Below are 20,528 nucleotides of genomic sequence, written 5' to 3'. Positions count from 1 at the left end.
GTATTAAGTCTGAAAGCTGTAGCCAGCTCTAGAATACTCATAAATAAAAGACAGATATTTATACAGTGGACATAAATAACGGGAGGAGCATTTAAAAATATATGCTTGAGAGATTCAACACTTTTTAGAGTTAACAAGATTTTTACAGTTCTACATTGTAAGTAATTTTTCTGGTATAAAGATATGATTTTTTCAACCAATTAGACTCTTGAAATCCATTTCTTACTACAACTTCGCAGGCCATTAACTCTTATAGTGTAAGGAGAGGACATGTTGATAGTGTACTTTCAGACAAGGCTGCAGGTGACTAGTGGCAACTTCCTTCTAACTGCGTTTTAATTTACCATCTGCAAAACAAATATGGAGTAACTCAATCGGAATATTTTGCTGTCAGTAGACTCGTTTCGCAATTTAGAGACACAGTAACTCATTCATTGATAATTACAGATGGTTGTCTAAGATAGGAGTGATCAATACTGTATCGCGAAGCTATTTTGGGTCCTTCATAACCGACATAAGGTAAATCCAATACTCGCTGTGTCTTAAAACCAAATGGTTGTTTGAGTAATGTAACATAGTTGACATCCTGAAATCGCCATCTATACCGGCTGCACAATGGAATGGAATAGAGGCATTCTACGTCACTTTCATCTGTTTCTATCCAACACTTCACCTAGCGGGCAGTGAACACTTTTAATAAGATTTTTAATAAATACGTCAACCTAACATAATTAGCGAATTATATTTTTCCTTGCTTTTGATCAACATACTTGTATAAATGGCTTTTTTATATTTAGTGTTCGCGAAACCAAACATTGTTCTCTGCTTATAGCATATTTATTATCAATTATCTTTGAATACACACCAAATTATAAACACTCGATTGCTACGTAGACTTCCTATGAGTGATACTCGTATGCTAGTTCAATAATATTTAATAGTATTTTTGTGCGTGTGATCACTTATAAATCTAAAAATATTTGTAATAAAACAGCATGAAGCATGTTGGTTAAATACCTATTCTCTCTCAAACAAATACTTAAGGCACAAGGATGAATCTGTTAAACGTCCAGATTTAATAGGTAGCAGCACATTTTAAACGAATAAGTCAATTCCATTTCATTTTTAAGAGAAAGAAATGAAAATGCAAAAGTGACAAACCACTATGTATTAATTATATTTACATCGTGCCCTAATTTTCTTTTATGACAACTTAAGAAGACAATAGTTAACAACAACAGCCTTTTCTTTGATTTGCCAACAAGTTAAATCAACAATTTGACAAATATTTCTTTAACAAAATTTATTATACAAATTTTAAGAGAAATATGTCTTTCACCTAACCCAAGTTTTAATTTAATTTATTATTCATACGTTACTAAAGAGTTTAATAAAAATATACTTACTCTTTATTAAACTAGTATCTCTGTTAAAATAAGACAAACTTTTTCCCTCACTAAAAATAAAATGTAACTAAATGCTACTAAGTCATTCATTTTGTAAAATTCATTAACTTCTATCTTTCCACTCCTTATCGAAAATACTTTTAGACCAAGCTAATATATATATACATAATATGTAATTTTTTATTTTGATATAATTCATTCTAATATAACTTAAAAAAAGGATTATTGATTCTCTTGTTCTGTTGTTTCTGAATCGGCATCTGATTGGGCACGTAATTGTTGTTGCCACATTTCTTCATAAACTCCGCCTCTGCTAATTAAATCTTCGTGCCTGAAATTTTATTAAAATAACGTATAATAAATGTAAGCTAATATAACATGACTTCAGAAATGAATATGACTGCAAAATTGAGACTATTGTAGATATAGAATATTAGCTTAATGCCAAAACGGCAATCTCGCTTCGCAGAAAATTGTTAAAGATTTCTAAATATGAAATAATGATAATAAAAATAAATCTTTGGCGCGCAATATACTCGTAGCTCCTGGGACCGCATGACGTCGAAAATAATTGGTTGTTGTAAGAATAAGTCTCTCCATTACCATTTTATTCTGGCCCTCGATATCAGGCCCGCTTGATAACTAAAAGTTCAGATAAAATAACTAAAAAAAATTATTACCAAGTTACAATACTATTAAACCGAAGCTTATGGACCGTTGCAATCGCAATGCTGCCATAAAAATTCATGAGTTACTAGCCGCCAATTAGAACGGAACATTCTTAAATACTAAAAATCACTTTTCTCATAAATTATCTATTTTCAAAAAGACTATAGTGTCTATTAAAGAAATTCACTGTTACAAACGAAGTAAGGCGAGTTTTCCACTCACTTATGAATGATATAATAGGAAAATTATAAAGTTAATTAAATTAACGAATACACTTTCGTTTCATCAATTTCTAACTCTTTTGTCAACTGAGAGAGTTGTTTCATTTTTGTAGTATTTATGTGCACATCAACTTGTCAGTGTAATGTCCTTTGAATGTTAAAATTTTTAAGTGAATGAGGATGAGGGAGTGGTGTATTTTGTTTTAAAAGTTACTTTCCCTAGGTTCGCCTCCTGTAGATTCTGAATTTCCTTATTGTTAAGAACAAGACACTGTTTTAAGTCTTGGGCTCTCAGATAGCGACCTGGCGCAACGATTCAGTATTCACATTAAATATGTACGTATTTGCGAGTAACTTCTGAATAATATTAAAATGTGATTAAAAAACTGAAATATTGTATCACATGAATATTTAAAAAACGTATGCAGCAATGAATTTTTCAAGTAAAAGCACCAAAATATTTGCTTTATTTCTTTATTTAGCCATTTTTGTTTCTCAGGTAGGTAATAAAACACTTGAGAGTTAACTTCTTCTTTTTTAAAAAGAAATTTTACCTCCTGAAAAAGGAGTTCAGACTGAGTTTTACAAAAGGACGTAAAAAATTAGCCAGCTCGTTTTCTCCTACAATGCAGATCCTCTGTTTAACTTACTTTATATCTTTTGGTGGAGACAGCAAAAACCTTTTATGGAATCTTCTTTGTAACTTTAAAAAAAAAACTCTCAGCATATAATAAAAACTATCTCCTACCTTCCACGTTCAACAATTTCTCCATCTTTTAACACAGCAATCTCATCGGCATGTATTATAGTAGACAATCTATGCGCAACGACTATGGTTGTTCTGTTGGCGCATACCTTAGCCAAAGAAGACTGAAATTTAAAACATAACATACGAATAAAATTCCAAAACGAAGAGATTCCTACGCTGCTGAATATCTAATATTAAATCATTAACTATTATTATTGACTTCTGTTATTTACTTTATTCAAAAACTTGACATTTTGGGAGGCTTCTCCCGAATGGGATTAACCTTACCAATTCTAAATACTAAAATATTTCAACAAATATGGAAGTGAGATGCATAATTTTTTCTGGATGGGTCATGGCTAAGCGGTTTCGCACAGTTAAAACAGAGTCGACATAAATGAAAACAATTTTTCGAAAAGATGCTGGGCTGTAGAACCGTGGATGTTATTGGTGCACATGATTCTCCTTTATTCTTTAAATTAAGAGGTAACTCTTTAAATTAAGAGGTATCTGATTTTTGTTCCTCTTCAGAGATTTATTCTCCATATTCTCTGGTCACTTTTTAAAGCGATTAACTTATTTGCACACAAACTCATATCTCTTAAGATGAAGAAAATCCGAAAACGATCATAATTAAAGATGATCGCTAAGTCTAAGAAAAAAATAAAAACTAAATTTCCCTTCTTTTTTTTAAGGGGCCATGAATTTTTTTTAGTGCACTGCCGGCCTCCAAACAAAATTAGCTTTGAAACTCTCATGAGATACCTGAATCTCCAACGCTCAGAAACATAATGTTTCCTTGTTTAAGTTATCTTAGAACTATAAAAATTTGATTACAAATAAAAAGTTTCATGCCAACGTGTCGGACAAATTTATTTCCACCTTAAGAGCTTCAAACTAGTTTTTAATCTGAATTTTTTTAGTACTTTAAATTTACCAATTCTACTCAGTGAAAAATTTAGGAATAATTGTATACATCCGAATAACATTAAAACAAGCAGCAGTGAATTTAATATTTTCTCGAAACCTATTAGATCTGGGTGGTTGCAAAAAAATTACAGTTATAAAGGAGGGTTTGCCCTATAATTTAAAGAAAATTTGGGAATTTTATCTTTTATAGAAAAACAGAAAAAAATTGTCAAAGTTGGGTGTTTTTCAACGTTACGCTTTTTCGTGCAGTTTTTGATGGTCAACCCTTATACAACTGTCCTACCGGACAGTTTTAATAAGAATAATGAGAAAAATAAACAAGTTTTTAAAGCCCTGGATGGAAATAAACATGACCGAACGTCGGCAAAAAGTTTAATGTTAATGTTTTTTAGAAATTCGAAAAGAAACTTCGTTTTGATTCCAGATTGTAGTTGTTTGTAACGTATCTTCGACCAAATTTTAATTTTTTGAAAATTTGATTAGGTCCGCAATGTTGGACAATATCGCTGATTTTATCCGTCATTTATTAGAGACTGATTAATCTATCATTTCATCATTATCAGAAGTTAGTAGTTGAAGTCAAATTCTCTACACAGAACTGTATAGGCAAGACATTAGGTCAGTGATACAAAAACATGCGTGCTACAACGGATAAAATCAGAAATATTCAATTTATCTTATTTAAAACTGATGTTTATTTTAGATTCACTTTCAAGAAATTAAAAAAAAATAATAATAAAAAACTGATATTTGCAGTGGTTACTAAATTATCAATTTGCAAATTTGACCTTACTTGTATATTTCTTTCAGTTTGAGTGTCTAGGGCACTGGTTGCTTCATCTAGAAGAACAATAGCTGGGGATTTTAGAATTGTCCTAGCTATTGCCACTCTTTGCTTTTCTCCACCACTTAATTTTAAACCTCGTTCGCCAACCTAGAGATAATAAAATTGCAATCAATATTTTCTCTATTTTACTAAACAAATCATTTATTTGTATCATTTTTTTGTTTTGTTTTACCTGAGTGTTGTATGATTCTGGGAAAGTTAAAATTTTCTCATGTATATCTGCACTTTTTGCTGCATTCACTACATCTACGTCTGGTGCATTTACACGACCGTATTGTACATTGAAGCTGTTGATACGATACAAAAAATTGATTAGGAACCTTTTTTTTTAGAAAAAATATTATTTTTACTTCTGTTGTTACAGATACAATTGGAAATATTGCGATGGTATTAGATATTCGTGATTTTTTCGGAAAAGGGTCCACCGTTATTTTAACCTTTTTTGAAGCTTTACATTGTTTACTCTTTTTTTTTAAGGAAAACTGATTTTTGAATGGTTTGAATAGCAAGACGCCAAAATTATGTAAGTTTATTCAAAAACACATCAATATAAAAATATAACTGGGAAAGAATCCACCCCTATAGCTGTTATCACCATTTCAGGCACGCTTTACATCCAACTTCTAACTAGACAAATGGCTGGAGGCGAATAGTTCCTATAATACTATAACTTTGTGACATGGTGTCCTCTGACCACAGAGAGCCCCTATGCACCATTGCGCTAGCAAGGAGTCAAACACGATATGAGAAGCCATTTTCTTTTCATCCTGGCAGAATCTCTACACATATTTTGGGTTAAATACCCCCCTTATAAAGAAGTCAGACATCACATTAATCTGGTTCCCAACTAAGACTTCAAGGCCTCCGCAGTACCCTGATCGAACATTTTTATTCCTTATCATTCAGCAGAACGTCAGTTCGATTTTTATGAAAGAATTTTTATGTATTACCATTTTGAATGCCAGAGAGAGTTTCTCTGAAGGCCTTCGGCCATTTATTAACTTTATGTTATTACGAACAAGAATTTTTGTAAATTAAAACTGTCCGATAGGACAGTTGTGTAAGGGTTGATATTTATTATCATTATACAGGTGGTCAGTACCATAAATAAATAATTGATAAAAAAAACCACATAAATAATATTTCCTGAAAAAACGGCGCATTAAGAACTGTGATCAACGGCTCTAAACAATATTCTCACGTTACCGCCAACACTATCCATCACAGCGAGTGAGATGTAAAAGGCATATATACGGGCAAGCATCTGATATTTGCGTGATTTTAGTTCACTGAGCAAAATTCTTCGCTGCAAAAATGTTTCATAACAAAATTATTAATTTCAATGAATTAAAATTATTGTTGGAGCCGTTTTCCGACAAAAATTCTCCACAAAAGACGGAAAAAATATCAATAATTTGGTAAAAGTATGGGCGGAAATCATGTGGCACGCATACCACATTTAAACAACTTGTGATTTTGCATTTAATAAAAATTTACGTAAGAAAATGAAAATCTTTCGCTAGCTGCAATCAGTATACTTGCAGAAAATTAGCATACTAAAGATGGACCAACCAACACATTAGGATGTTTACAACAGATGTACTAAATATTACTTTAAAGCAAAATATGTAGGAGCTCATAAAAATAATGACCCATTTCTTTACTATAGAAGTGCAATGATTTTCGTAAACTACTTATAGGTGATAGAAGTTCCTTTATACTGAATAGTTACTTCCTTGAAATATCATGAAAGGGGGAGAGAGCCTACTGTAACGAATAGTGCAGTACAACCAATTAGGACATCCCTCTTTCCTCTAATTTAAAAGCAATTTTCATTTTTTAGACAGGATTTTGAATGGTATAACTTAAAATATTTACTTCCGGAAGAAACCCTATTTAGAAATTTAACCCAATCACAATACTTCCTCATTACAAACAGTAAAAGAAAATGCAATTACTTTTACTACCTAATAGTGTTGTTGAAGAGGACAGTGTCTTGTGGTACTACTCCTATTGCTCTTCTTAGTGATGTCTGTTTTACATGTTTTATATTCTGACCATCGATAAGAATTTCACCTTCAACAACATCGTAAAAACGGAAGAGAAGTCTCATTACCGTACTTTTACCACTGCCAGATGGACCAACCTACATATATTTATAACAGATGAATTAATGGAGTACTTTAAAACAAAATCTGTTGGAGCTTATAAAAAAAAAATGACCGTTTGTTTACTATAGGAGAGCAATGAATTTGAAACTACCCTGAAAGTCTGATGTTTATCAATCTTATTCCTTAGACCTGATAAAATGCTCCTATGAATATTTATTCTTTTAAAAAATTCGAATGAATGAGTTAGTGTAAAGAAACGCAATTTTATCAATTTGTTACGCAGTTTTTGGAACCTTGAAGTTATCCGTGCATGAATATCTATGATCCAATGAATTCCGTCCTTTAACTGAAAAACTCTATAGGATGATTAAAATTGGCCCAGCGTTAACCCGTTTTGACCAATAAAAAGTAAGTTTTTTCCAGCAAGATTCGCTTGAAACTCAAGTAAAAAATTGAATATGTTGCACTGAACTTCTTGCGCCTACCAACATTAAGAGTTGTTTTAGTATACGGTTCACTTTTACTGTGTTAATAAGTTCGGAGAAGATGAAACTTAATTACAAGAATTTTTGGTCCAAACTATCGGAAAAAACAACAGATTGAACAATGGTTCTCATCAGACAATCAAATCAATAAATTGGTCAAATTTAATACAATGATAAAAAAGACGACAAAAAGTAAATAACTTATACGGTCATTTGTTTATAAACCCCTCATATAACATATTTTCAAATAAAACCTTACAAATCAAAAAATAAAACATCTTACAAGAGCTAAAGTTTTCCCCTGTGGCACATAAAAAGATACACCTTTCAGAATTGTTCTATCTGGATTGTAATAGAAATGTACATTTCTAAATTCCACAACACCTTGTGTGATTACTAAATTAGATGCTCCAGGAGAATCAACAACTTCAGGTTTTTCAGCCAATAAATCGAACATGTTTTCCATATCGATAAAATTTTTCTGAATTGCTCTGAAAGAGAGAGAAAGAAAAAAAAATTAGTAAAACTACTGCTTTATTTCGACTAATAATTATTTATTTTACATAATTTTTTTTTTTATGATTACTCCCGCAGCATAAAAATGTTATTCTAACAAATAAAGTGCCAACTATTTTTAGAAACAGTGCATTTTTGTATAATAATTGGTAAAGAGCAAATTTTAGGCAAGACCCGAGAATTTTCTTGAGTAACAAGATTTTATTAACTCTAAATAAACCTTTCTCTATTAGTTTGTGAATTATTTACAATTTCGATTACATTATTTATTCATTCAAGGTGATTTTTTAAAAAAAGCTGTTCTAGTGCTCTTTATGTCCTAACAATTTGTAGTTGTCTGTTAACGATTAGTGGGCGTATCCACTTCCACGTTTAGGGCCCAACCACTTCACTCCAGCTAGAACTCTATATTAAAATAATTCTAAAATTAATTCATAACTATCTTTTGCTAATTCAAGACTCTTAGAAAATAAATAATTTGAAATGCGCGTATCTTATTTTTATTTTGACTTAAAAACAGATTGTAGGAGGGGTTGCTCTAAAAGTTAACGGCTGGGAGGAATGAAGCAGTTTGCTGTTATTGTACAAGATGCTATTGTGCCGTTATTTTGAAAATTCCTTACAAGAGCTTGGGCTCAGTTTATAATTTTAATAAAAATAACAAGTAACAAATCTGGGGAAGAGTAATAGACGTCTAGGCTGAAAGCATTGGAACGCTGTAAATACTGTAACCAGAGCGATTATAAAGAAATAGAAATATTTTGCTATTGTTGGTTGAATATAATTAGAAGTAAACTGTGCCGCAGTTCTAAATAGTGGAGGGATGAAGGAGTATAACAATTGAATTGGTCTGGAAAGACAACGATGAGATGATGAGAATTAAGCTCGTTTTTAGTAACGTATAAATTGAATTTTTATTATTTAAAATTGTGTTATTAAACATTATAAAAGAAAATAGGTTCCCTATTTAATCTGCAACATTTGAGTATTCTATAAAACGAATAAGTGTTAAGGAAATTATGTGTCTAACAAATTTTAGAAAAAAAATTCCCCATAAAATAAGTTTTTAAAAATGACCAGCGGATAAGGCAAATTAAACTGCAACCTATCTTGATTACTATTAAAGCAACAAGAGTGGACTGACTTCTGTAATATTGGCTTTGTACATAAAATTTTCGAAAACTTGAAATGAATTCACACTTTATGCAAATACGTACTTAAGGTCATCTGTCTTAAAAAGGGATCTCTCCTATTTTATTTAGTTTTATTTATTTTTTATTTACAAAACTGAATATACCCAGTTAATTATTGCCATATTATGCATACTAAAAACTACTGATTTCAACAAATATTATCAGATGTTTATCCAGTCCTGCATTATTTCCACCGCAGCTCCATGCTTTAAGACTTGAAACAATAAAACTGTACATATTTAATATATTGCAAAACAGCAAACATTTTTCAAATTAAACTAACCTGTAGTACGTTCCAAACCAGTTCAGAGGTACATACAGCTGCAGAATATAGGATGCAAATAATACATAATCACCTACAGTCAAGCCGTGTTTATTTGTAACCATATAGACGCAAAGCATAGAACCACCTAACAAACCTGCTGTCACCACTATATTTTGCAGAGTATTCAGCAAATTTAAACTAGCGGTAGATTTCCATTCTTCCACCTTACATTGTGTTGGATTAAAAAAATAAAATAAATAAATAAATTACAAATATATTAGAAATAAATTAAAAATACAATTTTGGTAATTTAATTAGTATTTTTCACATAAATTTATAAGATAATTAAAAAGGTACCTGAAATTTATTAACAGCTTCACTGAAACATGTAACTTCAAAATCTTCTGCTCCGTAATATTTCACCGTTTCAAAGTTCAGTAACGAATCAATGCTTCTAGTAGAACGCTCGTTGTCAGCTAAATTCATTCTTCTTTGAAATTTTGTTCTCCATTCTGTTACCATAATTGTGGCCACTGTGAAACAAATAGTGAATATAAAAGTAGAAGGAATAAGGAGGAAGATGAATCTCAATTACACTGAGCAATCAATACTTAAGCATTATTACAGAATAACTACAATAACGATTCAATTACGACACCATTGCCACAATGAAATTACAAAACTTGAAACTGCTTTGTTTCTTTCTTATTATTCGCGAAGAAGGACTTGAGAAAAACAAGCATAAGCAGCAATGCCCAACTCTCCAGCCTTCTAAAGGCTATTTTACTAACGACAACTATCTTCGAGAATGTACTAGTTAGGTAGTACAATGGAGACTAAAGAGATACTGAACGCCAAAGATCTCAGGTATTAACGCGATGGGAAAAGTTTCCATCTTGGCTAATAAGTATTAATACCTGAGATCTTTGGCGTTCAGTATCTCTTTAATAAGTTTCACTTATTGACACTTTAATAAGCGTCGCCTATTGCCGTTTCCTCTTCTTTCTGTCAAATCTGTGACGAATGTGTTTATCCAGCTGCACAAGCTCACCAAGAAGTCTGCAATCGCCCGAATGGCCTCTCGGCCTTGTGCTTTAGTGAACTTACATGAGTGGCTAGTAATTAACTTTTTCACTTTCATCTGGTAGGAAGTTTTCATTCAATATTGCGATGACTTTTGTTCGTCCACGCTTGGTTGTCTTCACTACTTTAGCTTTATAGTTCTGGTCCTCAAAGGATACTAAAGGTAATCTATCTTATTACACCTTTGTTCAGAAAGCACGGTCACCCAAAGTAACATACATGTTCCAATATCAGAATGTCCACCCGGGCAGGTTCATATAGCCTTGAATCATCTTCGCAGTACTTGATAGCCAGTAGAGCTGACTAGAGAAAAATATGACTTGGGAATCGCTTGTCCCTGCAGCATAAATTTATTGCACAAGCTTTGTCCATAAGATTATGGCCAGTTATCCTAAGAATATCGAGATACCTATCACCCCTCAGATTAAGGTCGTAAAACCTGGCTCATCTTTTTTCTGTCCTCGTCCCGTCCGAGATCCTAACATCAGAATCACAATTGCCTAATATAAAGTAATTGCCTAATCAATACATTTTTAATGGCTTTAAGAGATAAATCAAGTTGCCTAAATTTTTTATAAACCTTAATAAAAACAATCTCATGAAGCAATCGTTGATTGTGTTATATTATATCCTAAATGAAATAACAGTATTAAAATGAAAAAATTACCACCTTTTCTCCCAAACCAAAACTCCGGGAAAACCTCTGGTTGAACCCCTGTTCTCATCTACATTTATTATTTCCTAGTATTTCACAGATATTTTAATAGCAAAAAATACGCATACAACTTTCTCTTCGCAATTTAAAAATCCTTAAAGCTTACAATTTGCACTAAAAAATAGTTCACTTTATTGTACATCCACCTAATGAATTATTTAAAAAATATATAAAAAACTTATAAAATCTCTTTAAAAAAAAAATAACTTTATTGCTATTTATAACTGCAAGTCCAATTACCCTGCAACGAGTAAATGAAAGTGACAAGTTACCAACATCACCCCAATGATGGCACTCCAATTTGTCATTTATTGAACGGCACTGGCGACTAAATCGCGGCTAAGATTGTCAGAAAAAGTCTAAGATGAAAGCTGGACAATATGCGGAAAGGCGAAAATGAAACTAGTGAATACATAATATTTCTGAATTCGCTGATATGTTTCAACATGGATGTTTTAAGCCAAATATGCATAATAAAAAAAAAAACTGTAGACAAAAATCACAATTTATAAGTTTTTTTTTTCAGGCAGGCTATAAATCCATTTAATATAGACGCTCATTACAGAAACGCTGGGAATTTTGATTTGTACAGTTATTTGTAGAATCAAATAAAATTAACAAATGAAATAGTTAACTATGTTTGGCAATCAGGATAAACAAACAACAACGAATAGTAAACTACGAGTATGTTTGGCAATCAGGTGATTAGATTATATTTTTAGTTTAAAGATTAAATTTTCAAAATATGTGCAAATAACAGATACAGAATATTTTTTCTATCATGAATAAAATCTAGAGAATGCATAAGTCTAAAATGAAGCCACAATACCTGGGAATTTCTGCCTCTACGAATACACCAATGGACATAGTAACGCACTAACGCTTTCAATAATTATTTTGAATTTGAACTCTGTATATATTGAACATCACGTAATTAATTGTAATGTAACATAAAAACCTAACCGTAGTTCAGCAAACACCAATCTGGCTATAGGTAGAACTGAGGCTATTCATGCAAAGAAAGATTAAGGTATTTTTGAAATAATCCAACGGATGTTTTTTTTTTTAAATAATAACAAATTAGAAATGTAAGTTACAGTATTTATTAATTTTACAAAACTACACTCTCCAAAATGGCGTTACCGAATTGTTTATGCAAATTGAAGCACTTTACATTCTATTTAAGAGATTTAATATTAGAAAGAGCAGAATGGAATAAAGAACAAGATATTAACTGGCCTGTTTTACACGATCTGATAGCCATTACAACTATGTCATGCTTAAAAAATGAAGGTTTTAAATTTTTAAAGAAAGGTGTTTTTGGTTGGGCAAAACATGATAAAAATGTATCATTATGCAAATTTAGAACAACTAATGGTAAAATATTAATTATTAGCCGACTGAATGGTTTTATAAAATTTATGGTATTATTTATGATCACTTGTTTTGATGGCGAAGTACTAATTCGAGCGCAAATACATTTTATTGATGATGATGATTTAGAATTTTATGAGATGAAAGCGGAAGAAAAAGTAGCAGCAAGTATTCACTTTGCACCTTGTGGAGGCTTCTATTTAGGGCTTCCTGTTCATTTACAATACGATGTACCAAAATTATTAAAAAGTGTTTACAATGTAATTAATCCAGTACGTGAATATATTACTCAAAATTGGCAATTCAATCGCTTTACAGAATACATAAAATATTTGCCACTAATTTTATCCGAGACAGTGTTTGGTAAACATGATGATCAAGCTGTAGATGATATAAATGAAGAAGGCAGTTATAAAATAAGCCATACTAATACAGAAAAACTTTTTTTTCTATCACCGGAAATGAGCGATGCCCAAGTAAAATCAAAGCTAATTATATATCATTACAGAGATGATGAAAGCATGAATTTTCTATTGAAAAATTGTAAAAGCATAAATAGAAAGGATAATCAAATTAATATTAATCATAGAAATAAAATAAAGAGGAAATCGATTGAAAATATTAATGAAATGGAGGAAAATAAATCAATCCACGCAACTAAAACTTTACCATCTGTTGAAGATAGTGAAGCAATGGATGAAGCAACTATAAAGAACAACAGTTCAATATTTTCAAGTTTCCATTTGGATGAATCATATGATCAAATTCAAACAAATCAGCAAACCATTAAAAGCTATTTTAAACCACAGATAATATATTTATATGACGATTCGTATCAACCCACTGATCAACGTTTGTAGCAAATTACACTTACTGCTAATCGAAAAGATGTGTTTTTGAATACAAGCTTTAAAGGGGAGAAAAAGTAGTAAATATAAAATTAAACTAAACTAACTATTGACTTCATAATTGAACGACAATCCAAAATAAAAAATTTAACTACCTGGTCAAATCTGGCTGTAAAACAAGCTTTTCAGATACAGAATTACGATTGTTAGAATATATAAAAAAAGAAGCTTCCGAATTACCATTACTAGAATAAAAAAGAAATGAACTCAGTAGAGCCTTACTTTTATAATAGAAATTACTTGTATTTATCGTATAAAATTATGTGACTTATTTGTAACACAAAATAACAATATATACGTACTCTCCGATCATAAACTTTCAGTTCATTTCATCAACTGTCATAAAATCTTTATTTAAAAAAAACATACAAAATATGGCTTAAGTTTTTAGTTTATTAAATTTTTACAGAACAGTAAAAGTTGTGACACGTTTCAGTTCGACATTTTCGACTTTTCATTTCAACATCTTTTTATTTTTTAAATAGAAAAATAATCTCAAAAATTCTTGTGAACATAAGATTTTCACAAGACTTAGACCGCCGTTATTAATGTACTCTGCTTTTATCTTTCGCTATTAATATACTCTGATTTTATCTTTCAACTTAATTTAAAGAAACTATAAAAAAATGCATTCTACACCAGATAATATTCGCGATGAATATTACTCTGTTTCTAAAAAAAAAAAAAAAAAAAATATAACATTCCCAAATTTTCATTAAAATTCAGGTTTGTCATAGTAATAACTATTAATAAGCCCGTAATTTATATTTTTTTATTATTTTTATTTATTTATTGTTTTGTAGTACACTGTACTTTAAACAAAGAGTTGGCCTGATAACAATTCGATATATGAAGGAAATGTTAAGCTCTTTATATCTTCTTCAAAAATAGAGCTAAAAAGTTGCAATAATATAAACAATAATAAATACTCTTCAGAAAAGTGGAATTTGAGTACTACAAATGTAAATATTTTCGGAAAGTTTACATTCCAACTTTATGTTTCGAAAAAAATGATTCGCAGGTGAAATTAGATCCCCAAGTGCATAAAACTTTTTGTGCCAGATTTCTCTAATTACAAAATTTTTCTTTTAAAACCTAGTTTTATAAAAATATATGTTTGATTCTGATATTTAAAAAATTTTGTTTTAGTTCATTATTACATTGAGATTCAATTAGTTCCATTCGGAGATAATAAACAAATTTTGTAAAATTAGGATGAATCTCGTGGGCCTTAAAATTATTCAAGGCGTGGGTTGGCAGCCCCTGCTCTAAGGCCTACCGAAAATATTTTTCGAAAAAATAAAGTATTAGCCTTTTATAGTACCTTTATTTCAGCATACAAATGAAGCTTTGACACAAAACGTATTCTTAATTACTCACTCTAAGAATAAACGAAGCCTAAACGCTCAAAAATTATATCGTATCAAATCCATCGCATTATGCATCACTGTTTTATTATAATACAAGTAGTATAGGTTCTCTTTCGATTGTCTTCGAGATTTGAAAAAGCTCCGGGCGCCAATAACCTCAGATGTTGACGCGCCTTAAATTAAAATAATAATATGGGGGATCCATTAATATATATAATCTCCATCTTCCTTCACTCATTAATTAAAGCAGAATAGTACTAAAAGATTAAATGCTCGTCATTGCTCTTTAAGGATGCTTCAACAGAAATTTACACGTTATTTCTAAAATCAGTTTCGTATATACACAAGTAATTTGGAATTTCTACCAAGATACGAAAAATGTTCTGTAGATTAAAATTTTACAGGGATTTACTTCACAGTGAGGCCAGTATTCTCCTAACATCTTCTCATTGAATTTTTTTGTACCATAACCACTCTAATTGAAAAAAGGAGATTTTAATTAAATTGAATCAATCAAATTCTCATCGATTTTCATGAATGAAGAGTCATTTTAATCAGGATTTAATGCAGATGTGCCTTTTGTGGGTCTTGATACATACTATAGAAGAGGAGTTAGCCCCACAGTAAGTCCAATATTAGGAGGTTCTATAAGAGAAATTTTACTGGAAAACTCAACAATCCCCCAAATAAAAAATACATATTACACTTCTAATTATAGAAATATCGTCTAGCGCTTTTAATATTAGTGGTTTGTATTCTAAACTGAATTATTTTTGCATCATTATTAATGTAACCGTGGGAAGGGATTAGCTATGCGGTTAGCGTACTGGACTCCCACGCGGAGGTCCCGGGTTCGAATCCAGCTGCTGACCCTTAGATTTTCTCTTCCTAGGAGCTTCTTACAACTCACTGTCAAGTGATGGACAGTGTTGTCTGTAACGAGAGAACACTGTACGGAGGCCGGCAGTGCACTGAAAAAAGCTCCGAGCGCCAATAATAATCTTAGATGTTGACGCGCCTTAAATCATTATAAAAAAAAAATGTAACCTTAAACACAAGAAAAGCTACAATTAATAATTTTTTTCATTCGTGAAAAAAAATCGAATTGTGTCTTTATTGTGAAGTTTTTAAGTTTGATAACATTATAAAATAAATAAAATAAAAACTACTCACTTATGTAGAAGAACATGGTGCAGAAAACGATAATTCCAAACCATAAGTTAAACGATAGTACAAAATAGATTACTGCGATCCCTACGTCAGATATTGTGGGCAAAATGCTGAACAATATATAAGAGAGCAGATTATTTATTGAATCAGTACCCCGATCCATAACGCGTAATACTTCACCAGTTTTTCTTCCTAAATGCCATCGTAAGCTTAAACCATGTAAATGACGAAATAATTCTACCTGTAGAATTTAGATTTATGTAATGAAATCAATAAACCATACCACAATAATATTAAGACAGCAAAAATTCATTACCTCAATTTCCTTTGTCGTATATTGTTGCACTCTAATCCAGAGGAATTGCCGTAAATTATTAAGACAACCCATACCTCCTGTCCCACCACCTTGTAGGAATTTAAAAGCAGCAAATGTTAACACTAGATCCCATCGAAATACAAGTGGCGTTGCTGTCATACTGTCAACTGAAAACATTACAATTTACCTAATGTTGTGGAATGCATAAGGAAGATATGTGGGCTAGCTATATCTTCCAACTAAATCTTCATTGAATATTGACTATTATTGAACTTTAAGAAATGACTGGCTGTTACTTTTTGTTTTGGAGATTTAAATACTTTATAACCAATCTAACCGAAAAAGGGAGAATTTAACTTCACTGAATCAATCAAATTCACATAGATTTTCATGAATTCATTTGATTCAGGACTTAATGCAGATGTGCCTTTTGGGGGTCTCGATACATACTATAGAAGATGAGTTAGCCCCACTAAAGTGAGGCCCACTCTAAAATTATTATTACTACAATCTCCGCAAATCTTAACCCAATTTCTATAAAATTTGGCAAGAAGAAGGGTACAAAATAAAGCTCAGTACACATTCTATCAAACTAAACAAAGAATCTAGTGACACTGAACTTTTTTTACATACATCTAATAGTGCAACTTAAATCTATCCATATCCGTTTGTTTTGTTCTTTGCGTACTTAATTTGTGGGGCACAATTTAACATCTTCACAAAAATTGAAACTAGAGTAGAGCGACTTTTTGCTTCCTTGCCTTAAATGATCAGAACTCTGATTCTACTAACTTTCCCTCTATTTTAAAATTCACAAGAACGTTGAAAAGACAAAGTTGAATGAATATCAAAATAATTAAAGAACGCCAGGCGTGATATTGACTCAGCATACGTTCATTATTTTTTAAGCCTGTTAAAACAATTGGTCCCAGAATCTTATCAGGCAATGAAGAGTTTATCATCTTTTATCCCGCGAGTAAATATCAAAATATTATTATTTCTTGCAGATATAAATTGGGTTTTATACAGGGTGTTCATTTTAAGACGGCTCAAATGCATTTCATGCTTAAACGGTTGATCTGAGCAAAAAATGGTAGAGAAAAAATTTGTTGCCCGACACCTCTAGTTTCAGAATATGTGACTTTATTTTAGATTGCTGCCCGCATATGCGGCTGACGCGCGACCAAAAGTGAGGGTTCGCAGTTGACCCCCCTTTTCATATACACAGTTTTAAATAGTATAAAAAGTTATGAAAGAAACCGGAAACCGCAATTCGATATCTTCAAAATTAAAAGTGCTATGCCGTTTCAAAATATGGTATTTATTAATCATATTTCAATTATTTAACATGTTATCAAAGAGAAAGAATAACATGTGATAGGTCATTTTTATGTATTTTTTTATCCTCTTTCTAATAAAAATTTTACCAAGGCAGTAAAGCCAGTATTTTTCTTAATATCGTGAAATAAGTCGTTTTCCGAGTGACTTTCTAAGCGATAATCAAATGTTAAGAGCTTTAGATGTTCTCAAGCTTACACAAAATGGCTAAAATTAATTTTACATCTGTTACAAACTCACTAGAGGTGACGGGCAACAAATTTTTCCTCTACCATTTTTTGCTCAGATTAACCGTTTAAGCATGAAATGCATTTGAGCCGTCTTAAAATGAACACCCTGTATACGTACACGTATATATCTATGTATTCATTCATATATTCAATCTTGCATATGTACATTTTTTCGTGTATTTAAGTAATGAAAAAGTAATTTTATTACTATGACATTTATTAATTAAAAAATTAATTAGTAATAAATGGATAATAAAATATTAATTTCCCTAAGGAATTATTATTATTATTTTTTTTTTAAGAGAAAAAGAGTTGACAAATTTTACATTAGACAGACCTTAACGCCCACCAAGTGCTTATCTAAAAAATTATTTAAACTTTTATTTAAATGAGTTAATTTTTCTAAAAGGTTTTAAGAGCATATTCTTTTGAAAATACTCGCAAAATAAATGTAAATAAAAAATCTTAACTAATCATTTCTATGGTTACCACACCAAATCACATGATTATTTTATTTTCAATTGAAAACAAAGCAAGATAAATTATTAATAGTTGACAAAGAAATTTTAATGGAGATCAATTTTGAACCAATATAAACAATCCTAAGCTTGCAAGGAGTGCAAAGGTAAATTGCTTTTTGAAATTTTAATACATGTAATAAAAGATGAAAATAGTTAAATATGGCTTATGTAAAAAAATTAAATATCAATTTCCGAAATCTCAAAAATTTAACTTACCAATAAGTTTGCTGTAAATTGGCACATATACATTGATGAATCTGCCAGCAACCAAAAGAGCAAGGCAGAAAATCACTCTTAATTGCAACTGCATACTCTTTCTAGGCCATATAAAAGGTACTAAAATTCTGACCTTTTTTGCAAATTGGTTCCAAGTAGAGGATGTAGGTGTACCACTGAGACCCTCTCCCTTAAAATGTAAACCAAGTGTTGTCAAATCAATTGAACCTTTTAATTTATTTGCTTTATTTTTTTTATTGCTGGAAAAGAATTTATGTCGGAATGGATACATAGTGTTATTAGAATTGTTTCTTTTTAGATGCACTAATAGTCTTGACGAACAACTAATAAATCAGATTTACTATGAATTTTGGATGAAAATAAGCAATTCATTATCACTGAAAAATTCAACGGATTTCCAAATATTAAGCAGAAAATGAAAAACAGCTGATCGGACTAACATAAATTTCATGGAAAATTGAACTTAAAATTGCAAAATTTTGATTTGAAGTTAATTAAATCTTAAATTGCAATCATATCTGTGCGAAATTCTTATTTTCTGATTGCACAAAAAACTGTAAGAATCACTTAAAGTTAGCATGAAACTAAAATTCCTTAACTACGCTGGATCATTAAATGTTAATTTTACGTTTATTGATGCAGAAGAAGATGTTAGATTCAAGTAATCCCTGGTTGTGAGAATACCGGGTGCTCTTAAGCCGAGCACGAACACAATCAAACAAGCTACATAACGAAGTACGAATAATGCCATTTGCACTTTGTCTGTCCATCTGAAAAAAAATAAATAAAAGAAAATGTAGGAATCATTATTGATGAGGAATATTAAAGCAATGCAATATACGATTTCCTCACACGTTTTAAGATTGAACCATAAATCACTTCGATGTAAATTTATAAACATAAGATTTTCAGAAATGAACATCAAGGTCCAAAATATTAACAGCACTAGTCCGTGTCCTCTTGTTGGAACGGAAGGAAGTAAGTAATTCCTTTCAACAATAATCAATATTGCGGATAAAGGATAGATAAGGGTGGTAAAAACTGTAGACAGGACCTACAAGAATATGAACAAGAGTTAAAAATATGTACACGATTAATTCATTACTTCATAAATTGGTAAAATTATTCCAATATTTAATTATAGTAAGTTTACTTACCATATAGCCATAAATCGCCCCATTATTCAAAACAACAGCTTGCAAAATGAATTTAACAATTGCCAATACGCTTATAAATATGGTCATCAAAAGTTGCACTACATAAAGTGACGAAGGAGGTATTGAATGCCTAGAAACTCTTGAACCATACTTATTGTACATCCAGAGCTGAACCGATCCAAATATTAATAAATGTCCAGAAATAATAGTAGTGGAAACAGTGTCCATAAAACAATCTGATATACCATGATCTTTCCAAACATTGAAAAAGGATACACCCGGCGGACAGTAGCCCATTTTTCAAAAAATTAAAATTACAGCAGTACCTGAAATTCTCTTAGTTAGTTGACACTCTGGATCATGCCGTAAATAAAAATTTGCAAGTCATTGTCTTAACATAAACTCGCAAAATAATTAAAAGAAACCGAAAGAAATTTCTGCACTAGTTATGTATACTTGTTTCAATTACTTGGTCGTAAAAAATTATTGGACATTCAAACAAAACTTACAACTGAGACCGCTATAACCTCCCCTACAATAGTGATGCACGTAAACTGCAAAATAGCATGCAGGCGAAGGGAAGTTATTTTAATTTTGTCTATCAAGTTAAAGGTTATAAAGATAACAAATCAAGTGTAAAGCTTTCACAATTGCTGTCGTAATATATTACCTTATCATTTTTTAGTTAACGTTATGAGCGCTTACAAAGACATTATAG

At 31.0% G+C, this 20,528-nt stretch overlaps 1 protein-coding gene across 1 annotated transcript; it reads right to left on the bottom strand.

Annotated features, from left to right (window-relative positions):
• Nucleotides 1-1,153: 1,153 nt before the first annotated feature.
• On the bottom strand, nucleotides 1,154-20,497 carry Hmt-1 (ABC transporter ATP-binding protein/permease Hmt-1). The gene is made up of 14 exons (XM_074137525.1): nucleotides 19,811-20,497; nucleotides 19,508-19,707; nucleotides 19,282-19,423; nucleotides 18,633-18,822; nucleotides 16,328-16,494; nucleotides 16,015-16,252; nucleotides 9,749-9,924; nucleotides 9,410-9,615; nucleotides 7,701-7,908; nucleotides 6,789-6,967; nucleotides 4,994-5,108; nucleotides 4,768-4,908; nucleotides 3,045-3,166; nucleotides 1,154-1,737 (listed from the first exon to the last, which is right to left on the bottom strand). Exons 1-14 carry the CDS (start codon nucleotides 20,105-20,107, stop codon nucleotides 1,629-1,631), a joined length of 2,490 nt encoding a protein of 829 aa, XP_073993626.1. The 5' UTR covers nucleotides 20,108-20,497; the 3' UTR covers nucleotides 1,154-1,628.
• Nucleotides 20,498-20,528: the final 31 nt, after the last annotated feature.

This window comes from Rhodnius prolixus, unplaced genomic scaffold, assembly GCF_049639745.1.
Source record: "Rhodnius prolixus isolate KJV_2025 unplaced genomic scaffold, Rpr scaffold_5, whole genome shotgun sequence".
Lineage (NCBI taxonomy): Eukaryota > Metazoa > Arthropoda > Insecta > Hemiptera > Reduviidae > Rhodnius > Rhodnius prolixus.
The sequence above is the reverse complement of the archived record's forward strand: the minus strand, read 5'-3'. Positions and strand labels throughout refer to the sequence as shown.

Bases quoted from the DNA above. Each gene is read 5' to 3' on its own strand.
- Hmt-1 (XM_074137525.1), bottom strand. From the start codon at position 20,107: ATGGGCTACTGTCCGCCGGGTGTATCCTTTTTCAATGTTTGGAAAGAT. The intron at 16,495-18,632 runs GTAAGTTAAATT...TAATGTTTTCAG, and splicing joins AATTTACAGCAAACTTATTG to TTGACAGTATGACAGCAACG. The intron at 16,253-16,327 runs GTAATGAATTTT...TAAATTCTACAG, and splicing joins ATACGACAAAGGAAATTGAG to GTAGAATTATTTCGTCATTT.